Source organism: Bactrocera oleae, chromosome 5 (genome assembly GCF_042242935.1).
Source record: "Bactrocera oleae isolate idBacOlea1 chromosome 5, idBacOlea1, whole genome shotgun sequence".
In the NCBI taxonomy this organism is placed as follows: Eukaryota; Metazoa; Arthropoda; class Insecta; order Diptera; family Tephritidae; genus Bactrocera; species Bactrocera oleae.
Genome location: NC_091539.1, coordinates 29359783 through 29369517, shown reverse-complemented (window position 1 = coordinate 29369517; position 9735 = coordinate 29359783). Strand labels below are relative to the sequence as shown.

Genomic DNA, 9735 nt, shown 5'->3' with positions numbered 1-9735 from the left:
ATTTCTAGGCTCTTAAATGAAGCTATATCAGAGGTAAATGCTGGAAATTATACTGTTAAGCAAAAACTTAAACAAATAGGTCACAAATTCATATCAGGCACAGAAATATCTACACAAGAAGCAGTATATTGCTGCATTGGGCTCCATCTTTCGGAAGCAAGTAATGCAGAAATATTTCTAAATACCTCTCGACCTGAGGAACGTGTTCGAACGGTGAAACCTAGAGCGGAACTTCAGAACCTTCCTTCAGGTTCGACTGAAATATTCGTAGCTGGTATTTTAGACCGTTATGTTCAAAGATCCGATCAGTTAGAAACTCTTTGTTTCGAGATAATTTCGAGGAAGTTTCCGATGATGCCATACATTTATTTTGGTCCAATGAAGAGACAAATAATGTCAGTGCCCTTAAGCTCAGTCGAATTCCAACTGAAGCTATCCTAAAGTGAACATAAGAATATTTTGGAAACAGTTAAAATTTTCATAACTTCTGAAACGCAGAGACTGCCCTATGAATTGACACTAAAAACCTCCGCCAAATATATGATTACAGTGAATATAAACACGTGTGATGGCTTGGTTAATGGGGCAGCTGGACAACTTATGAAAATTGATTTCCATTGTTCTTTTCCAACAATTCTGAGTATTAAATTTTTGGAACCTTCTGTTGGTTTGATAGCACGATCAAAAAAGCCTCATCCTCAGAAAGTTCTTAGACACCGACTGAAAAAGTTCTAAAATATTTTCAATATAAAAGAACTGAACAAATTTCAATTGAAAGAAATCAGTTTCAATTTGTTCCGGCTGAGGGAATAACTATTCATAAAAGTCAGGATGCCACATATAAAAAAGTTATAGTTCATACTCGGCCCAGAATGCCTAGAGCTTCAATATATGTCGCTTGCAGTCGAGCTACTACTGCAGAAGGTCTATTCATCATTTTATTCCTCCTAACAAATTTTCTGAATCGGATCCTATATTTAGGGAACTGAAGGAACACAAATAAAGCTTTGGCAACAAGTTTCAATTTTATGATTTCCCGAACATCAGGACATAAATTTTATTCTATAACGTTCAGAGTCTTCATGCTCACATTATCTTCAGATATTTTATGTTTTGTAGAAACTTGGAGTTATTCGTGCGAAAATTTTGATATACCAGAATTTACTCCAATTAACGAGCTGAGGATAGATAGCACGGAAACAAGCATAGTAAAGAACCAAAGGCTGTAAAGAAAACTTATTAAGGCCGCAAAGTTTTAGAAGCGGTTTTGTTTAAATGTTTCATTATTAATATTCTGGCAACAAAGCTTTTGTCGATTTAAAATATTTCACAATTCTGAAATATTTTTCCGTTGCTCCCAAAAATCTGTGTCGATATGTATGCATTCTCATATATAAACATACATATTTACGATGATTTGTAGGCGTTCGTTATATTTATTCGGCCCAACTCGAATTTTCTACCAACAATATAATGTTGTGACGCTTTGTCCTCGCGCAAACAGTCGTCAATTTATCGACATATTGACTCTTTGACATAAAAACAAAAACATGAGCTTCGCCATGGTTGTCCGCAGTGGCGGATCCATGGGGGGTATAAATGATAGTTCGGTAATTATAAAATATTGACGCCAAATTTATATAGTAAATAGATAAATTCAAAGAGTCCGCTACTATCATAAAACCAGAGAGCAAATAATTCTAATTCAAATTCAGAAGATTGTACGATATAATATCAATATGAAAAATATGTTGAAAGGAAATTTTTCCCTCCAGGAAAAATTCTGCCACTGGTAGTTAGTGACAACGGAGATTTCGCATAAAACAATAAGTGTACATATTACATGTAGACAAATTCACAAATATTATGCGTTCTTTGATATTTATTTGCATACACACATAATTATATACAATATGTTTCAGATGATATCAAAACTTTAAACTACCAAAGCAAATAAATATCAAATATAGAAAATATATTATTTATAAAACATATACTAATTATTTAGCTAATAGTACAAACTTCACTTTATTATACATATTTCAATAGATTTTAAGAAATTCATCATGAAATAAGTAAATTTGTATATACAAGTACATATATACTTATATACTCAATATACTAATATAATCAATCAACTTAGAAGAACGAGAAGGTACAAATTGAATTTTGTATGATGCTCGATTGGACGGCTAACAGAGCTGAAAAATTGGGATCAAGGAGTTCATTATTTTCTGTAGTATTTGCTGTTATTTAACAGAAATGAGAATTTATAACAACGTTCTCTGACAAAATACGTATCTACCAACATAAAGAGAAAAATTAAATACTTTGAACAAAAAATACAAATGCCACTTTACATATGCATGATTATTTTTTGCCATATAAACAATTTTTATGATGAAAAATTGTACATATGTACATCAATATGTTATATATATTATATTATATAATATAATAATATATTATAACTTGTCAATAAATACATGTGCGCGCACTGCTCTATATGTAAGTATGTATGTACAAATATGCGTATGACATTGCGAAATAAGTAATGCATACGCAAATCTACATATTATATATACATATATATGCGTATAAATGTATGTATGTGAGCCAATAGAAAATACAAACATTGTTATACAAAAACCACAATTCTCTCAAATAGCATGAGCAGCGTCAAAAGTCAGTATGGCAACAACAACATTTTCATTCATGAACGCTTGCGCACATGCAATAAGCTAAGTCGTTTCATTCATAAAAACAAACGCCTTACACATCTCCCCGATCATGCGTTTGCCTAAAAGCGTATTTTCGCCTCGATGGCAAAAGCTAGAAATCATAAATTGAACAACTTTTTATGTTCCCTTTAGAAGGGAAAAGTGACAAGCCCAAAAAAAACAGAAAAAAGTGGCAACAAAGCTTTTGTCGATTTAAAATATTTTACAATTCTAAAATATTATTATTTTTTACAATTCTAAAATATCTTTCCGTGACTCGCAAAAATCTGCGTCAATATGTATGCATGCTCATATATAAACATACATATTTACGATGATTTGTGGGCAAAGCTGTTAGAGCGGCAAGGGAAGCGGTGACAATCGGCGAGCGTTCGTTTATTTTTCGCCACAGCTCGGATTTTCGGTAAATGTATAGTTTAGGTCCCCCAACTAAGGAGGCCTCAAAACTGAATTTTTTTTTAAATCCTCTTATTTTTACGCGTAGATTACAAATCTGTGAGCGGAAAGTGAACTTTTTCAAATACGTTCTCTGTTTGCAGTAAGGCTTTAATATTTTCTTGCTAATTTCTGCTTGTTTTCCGTTTCATTCTTTTTTCGTTATTAAACATATTATGATAAATATTTTCGTATTATTCTTCTTTCTAATAGGTAACACTGAAGAAACAATCTTTATGATTTAAAAATTTATTTTTTAAACATTCCTGTCATTAAGAATACGTCTTTTAAGTGAAAAATTAATAAAACCAGAAATTCATGATAGAAACATAGAAAAGTGTATATGACTTTATGAATTAAAATAAGAGAAACATAAACAAATTTATTTGACATTAAGGATTAAAGACATTTTGAAGAAGAACGCTCTAAAGAAACATGAGCTTATATGATTGAATCATGGTATACTGTTTTGTTATTTTGGCAGTATTTTAGCCATGAATCTGGCAGCACCTGCTATGTACCAGAATTTTTTATTACTTACCTTTATTTTAATAAAGTGGCATCTTTTAGTTTGTCCGCCATCATTTGATAGAAATAGGAAGGCAAGCAGTGTGTGGCAAAATCTTTCAATTTTGTAAAAATGTTTGCGTGAAAATACAATTGAATTCAGAAATTTTTTAACAACACTGTACTGAACGGATTTTGAATTGAATTACATAGGAACCAACGGTGTTTATAAAATTCCATCTACAATATTGAAGTAATAAGTTTAACAAATTATTCCAAACATTATGTCGTATCCATCTCGCGCACCTATACCACCTTATATGAATCCGACTATACCACCTCCTCATGTAAGTTGTATATCAAAGTTTCAAGTTTTTGTATATAAAATTGTAATATATGATGAGTAGATGATGCCTCCTATACCATCAGCAAGGAATTATAGAAGCTCTGCTACTATCAGCTCCCAGCCCACAGTTTACCAACGTATACCTGATCCGGTTCCCCAGTTTCGTGGACCAATTATTACGGTGTTCGTGGGTACGTATAGAAAAAAACAATATGTTATTTATATTGAAATACTCTTACTATAGGAAATATAAGTGAACGAGTGCCTGAAGCGTTAATCAAAAGAATATTGGCAGCTTGTGGCGTAGTGGTGAATTGGAAACGAGTTTCCACTTTTGGTTTTTGTGAATATGAGTAAGGCTTATATTGTAATAAAATCCTGATTATAATCGAAATTTTTTAAATAATTAGCGGACCTAACGCGGGTATGCGAGCTGTGCGCCTTTTAAGTGAACTTGAATTAGATGGAAAGAAACTTGTGGCTAAAGTTGATGCGAAAAATAAACTTCTTTTAGACAATTACAAGGAAGAAGAACTGAAAAATGGAATCAATGTTTCTGCCGTAGATGAGAAATCGGAAGATGATTATGTTCTTAGTCAAATGAGAAAAATTCTTGATGATCATAAACATGAATTCGATGAATTTGATTCGAATTCTCGTGGTGACGTATTCGGAGGAAGAATAAATAAATCTAAAATGGCTCGGGCGGAAGATAAAATAACCAAGGTTCTTAACGAAACTAATCTAGAAGAGGAAAAGAGAAATTTGATCAGTAGCGAAATCGGAAAATTCAGAAAAAGAGCAGAAGCCGATGAACACAGAAAAGAAAAGGAAAAGGAAAAAATGAGAGAAAAGGAGAAAGATAAGGATAGAGAATATGAAAAAGAAAGAGAAAAGGAACGAAAACCTTCTGAAGTAATAAAAGACGATATAAGTGAAGAAGATTGGGATGCTGGGGAAAAAAAGGTCCCAATTGATAAAGTCGAAAGAGTGACAAGTCGAAAGGACCGTCACTCCAGCAGCATGTCGCCCAACAGAAAGGAAAAGGAACGAGAAAGCAAAAGAAGAAGAAGTAAATCTCGTTCGCGAGAAAGAGAACGTGACCGAGAATACAGGGAACGCGAAAGAGAGCGAGAAAGGGAGCGGGAACGTGAACGGGAGCGTGAAAAAGAACGCGAAAGGGAACGTGAACGTGAAAGAGAAAGGGAAAAGGAGCGTGAAAGGGAACGAGAAAGAGAACGTGAACGAGAACGAGAAAGGTAAAAATATAGAGGGGTCAACAAACGCTATGTACAATATATATATCATTCAATACAATGACATGGTCGACAAATGGTGTGAAAGACACTATTATAATTATTAATTTATTAGACATAAAAATATTCCCATTGCTATAATTACATTTTCTGCTTTCCCTTTCAAGTAAATTTCATTAAATTTGCGTAATTTATATATTTAACAACTTTATATTATAGAAAAATCATTTATTTTAATTATCGCCATAGGGAACGAGAAGAAAAAATTGTAAAAAATATTAAAGATCTACACAGAGAGAAAGAAGTTGAGGAAGAACTACGAGAACGTAAGAAAGCTGAAAAAAAAGCTAGAGAAAAGGAAGAAGCTTATCAAGAAAGACTAAAAAACTGGGAGTTAAGAGAAAAACGAAAGGCAAAAGAGTACGAAAAGGTTTGCAAATATGTCGAAGAGCATGAAGTGTAAATTTTCCAAAAAAATTTACTTACCATATGTTATTTAAAGATTCGGATCAAGGATAAAATAAAACTAGAAGAGCGTGAGAAGGAAGCCAAAAGACTTAAAGAATTTGTGGAAGACTATGATGACGAAAGAGATGATCATAAATATTATAAGTAAGACGTAAAAAATATTAACTTTATAGAAATTTTCTAAAATTTCTATCTACTGTGCTTTTGCAGAGGTCGAGAACTCCAGAGAAGGTTAGGAGATCGCGTTCGAGAAGCAGATCTTGATGCGAAGGATCGCAATAAAGAACAGGAAGAATTGGAAGAATTGCGAAATAAAATATTCAGTGGAGAATATGAAAATCCTTCACAAGAATATGAGAGGGCAAAGAAAGAGCACGAAAAATTGTATAAACCTCAAATATTGATCGATGTAAATTTGGAAAATATACAACGGAAAGAGCGTGAGAAGGAGCGAATTAGAGAAAAACTGCAATCAATTGAGAGTAAACGCCTCTTACTTGATGTTAATTCAAATGATGATGGAGAATTAAATGCTCTAGCAAAATCATATTCAGTAGAGTCAATTTCAAACGATGATGCGGAGTCTCGGGCAGATTCTACGTCGAATATAGAAACCAACTACAGTCGCCATGGTTCTGAGTCACGGGATTTTGTACCTGTCGTGAATACTCAGGCAACCAGCTCTACACCATCTAGTACTTTACAGAGTGTAAGCAATTCCAGACCTCAGAACACAGATGCTACTACGCCGCCCACACAAGCAACCGTTATTAGTCTTAACTTAGGTGCGAACTCAAAAAAAAAAAAAATTGAGGCGACAGGAGTTTTTAACGCTGACGAGGATATAGACGATGAAAATAACTCAAAGAGACGAAAATTGGTTCCATTAGGTAACATATTTTGCCATTTGACAATTTCTTGCATTCAAATAAAGATTAAAATGTATTATTTTAACATAGATTATGATGACAATCAATCAAGAAGTGGAGGAAGTACATCACAGACAGACCGTCAAAATTCAAATGTTGGAAAATCTAATTCGAAAAAACATGGTAAGAATGATACTGCCAGTCAAGAAACAGTGAATAACAAAAAGGAGGAAAATAATACTAGGATACATGATGAAAAACGGCGTCACATAAAGAGCATTATTGACAGGATTCCTACACAAAAGGAGGATTTGTTTAATTATAAACTCGATCGTAACGAAATCGACAACAACCTTATGGAACGAAAAATTCGACCATGGATAAATAAAAAGATTATTGAATATATTGGGGAGCCCGAACCGACTCTTGTGGATTTTATATGCTCTAAGGTGCTTGCTGGAAGTTCCCCCCAAAGCATTTTGGATGATGTTCAAATGGTAAGTAATATTTATGGAATCTTAAATATTTTAATGCATACATATATATGTATTTAGGTCCTAGACGAAGAAGCAGAAGTATTCGTTGTTAAAATGTGGAGATTGCTAATTTATGAAGTAGATGCAAAAAAAATTGGGATAGGTAAATAACTTGTGTAATATTAAGTTGCATATTTATATAAATAAAATTAAAATAAACCAGATATTAAACGTATTGGTTATTAGATATAATACTCATAGCTTTATTGGATTTTTTTTAGTTAAACGGAATTTTAATTACCAGATTCCTTTATTACTTCCTGATACAAATGAACCATAACTTTTGCACTCCCAACAACGAAAGGAGGTTACTGAAATACCTAGTGATGGTACATATCGGTAATATTTATACTCAAACTACCAAATTCATTTCGATCTTTACAACTTACACCAGAGATGTTAACCCAGAAGTTATCTTAGCTTTACCTGACTTAAGTTGCCAGTGAAGTCCGTGTCAGTATTATCGTGTAGAACTTGTGGGAATCTATCAACAATGCTCAGAGAACAACATATAGAAAATTGTAAACATATAACATTGCTCAATATTTAGTATATACTCCATATGTACATAGTAGATATTATTAATTACTTAGCGAAGTCATTCAGTACCAAAAGATACGAAGATGTATTAGTTACCTGTTACATTGTACACATCTATCTTCATACACCGTTCCCACGGCAGTCGGGTCTACATAACCGGAACCGACCCGGATCCAATTATATTAAAATCATCTCAATCGAAGAGGCTAAATTTAATATATTGCGTTGATGTAGAAAACGTCTGCCAAAGGATCGGAAGTCCTAATATCAGAAATTTAAGGGTTGGACAAACGTCTACACCAATTTAATTCAAATTCAATGTTGTTTCATTAATATATCCCAAATACAGGCTTAAAAAATTTTAACCCTACATATCGGATGGAAAAAAAATATAAAAAATTTTTAATTCTACATACCGGATTAAAAATTTAAAATTTTGACCATCTTAAAATTAAAAAAAAAATTTTAATTCCAATTACCGGATTCAAAAATAAAAAGGAAAGTGTTTTAAAATTGAAGTTTTTTTCGCGTATGCGTACTTCATTCAAATTAAAAAATACAATTTGCAAAATTAAAAATCTAATTTTTAATCCCAACATCGGGATTAAAAAATGAAAATTAAATGTTTAATCGCAAAAATAAAAGTATATTTTCTAATCGCAAAATCGGGAATGAAAATCCAAAAATTTTGAGTTCAAATTGAGCATTGCTCAAGTATACTCGAGAACATATTTTCAAGCAAATTTATAAATAAATAACGCAGAAATTGACCTGCATATGAGTTGTTAGAACAACAAACATCATTATATGTAGTATATGTCAATTGGGGTAATTCGTATACTAAATTCATACATTTTCGGTAGTAAACTATATATGTATATCCAATATTATACATTCAGTTAATTTTACTAAAATATAAAGCCACCTGGAAGTTTGAAAATCTTATATAAGGTATATAAGAGATAATGGTATTGACACGAATTTTATCTATTTTTGGCAATACCACATATTGTTAACAGAAATAGATGCTTTTAGAGTTTCATTACGGTACTTCACATTCCATGACCAATATACATACATGGAGTGAAATAAACAGTATGTTTGAAAGTCTTGATATTAGTTATATGGAGACTAGAGCAATTTTTGACCCGATTTTATTCATTTTATGCATAAAGATGCACCATTGTTAGAAAAACACGCTCACTCAATTTTATTAAGATAACTTACATAACTCGGTCAATATATGTATATATGGAGAATAAAGTTAACCCTTTTTTGACAAACAGATTCTTTCTAAGCTTCAATAATATATCTCAGACTTTTGCCGATATTTTCGGTTATTATTTATGTCTGTGGGCTTTGTTTTGGCCCGATTTTGACAATTTTTAGCCGCAAGGTGACAGGTACAAAGGTAAAGGCACTATTTGTTTATTTGTATACTGGAAAGGGAAAGAATCAGATGGAATTTAAAGTGGTGTTATATAAGAAGTAGGCGTGGTTTTTGTTCGATTGCGCCTATTCTTGCACTGGAATGTCAGGATAATGTTACCCACCGAATTTGGTTGAGTAAGTCGGGAGATACATATGTATGTGATTTCATTTAAAGGTGGGGGGGGGGGGGGGGCCGCGCCTATAGTCCAATTTTGACATCGGCTCTTATAAAGCTCTTGTACTATCCCGGATGTAAAATTAGTTGTCTGTCGGATTTAGTTATTGAGTTATATCACCTTTAGTAGTTTTCAACGTAACCATTATATGGGAAGTGGGCGGGGAAATAAACCGTTTTCACCCTTACACTTTCAGTAGAGGTAATGAAAAGCTTTGTTCTGAACAAGTTTGGTTGATTTGGCTTAAGTGATTTCGGAGTATATACCAGTGATTGGTGCAAATACGTACTCATACTCATATAAAAAATTACTAAGTCATTCCTACACAAACAAAAAAAAAAAGTATTTCTACACTTATATGTGACGGCAATTTATGAATCTCTCGAGGTTAAACTAACAATTTGATTTTACTCACCTGCTCATAGGAGAG

At 32.7% G+C, this 9735-nt stretch overlaps 1 protein-coding gene across 2 annotated transcripts; it reads left to right on the top strand.

Annotated features, from left to right (window-relative positions):
- Positions 1-3742: 3742 nt before the first annotated feature.
- On the top strand, positions 3743-8012 carry LOC106623518 (RNA-binding protein 25). Of its 2 annotated transcripts, XM_014243063.3 has the most exons (10): positions 3743-4030; positions 4091-4220; positions 4274-4382; positions 4440-5288; positions 5535-5715; positions 5788-5897; positions 5964-6643; positions 6713-7119; positions 7177-7261; positions 7380-8012. In XM_014243063.3, the coding sequence occupies exons 1-10, from the start codon at positions 3968-3970 to the stop codon at positions 7436-7438; spliced, it is 2673 nt and encodes an 890-aa protein (XP_014098538.1). In that variant the 5' UTR covers positions 3743-3967; the 3' UTR covers positions 7439-8012. The 2 variants fall into 2 exon arrangements, with proteins under 2 accessions (XP_014098538.1, XP_014098539.1); XM_014243064.3 differs by lacking the exon at positions 7380-8012 and having other exon boundaries at positions 7177-7358.
- The last annotated feature ends 1723 nt before the right edge of the window (positions 8013-9735 follow it).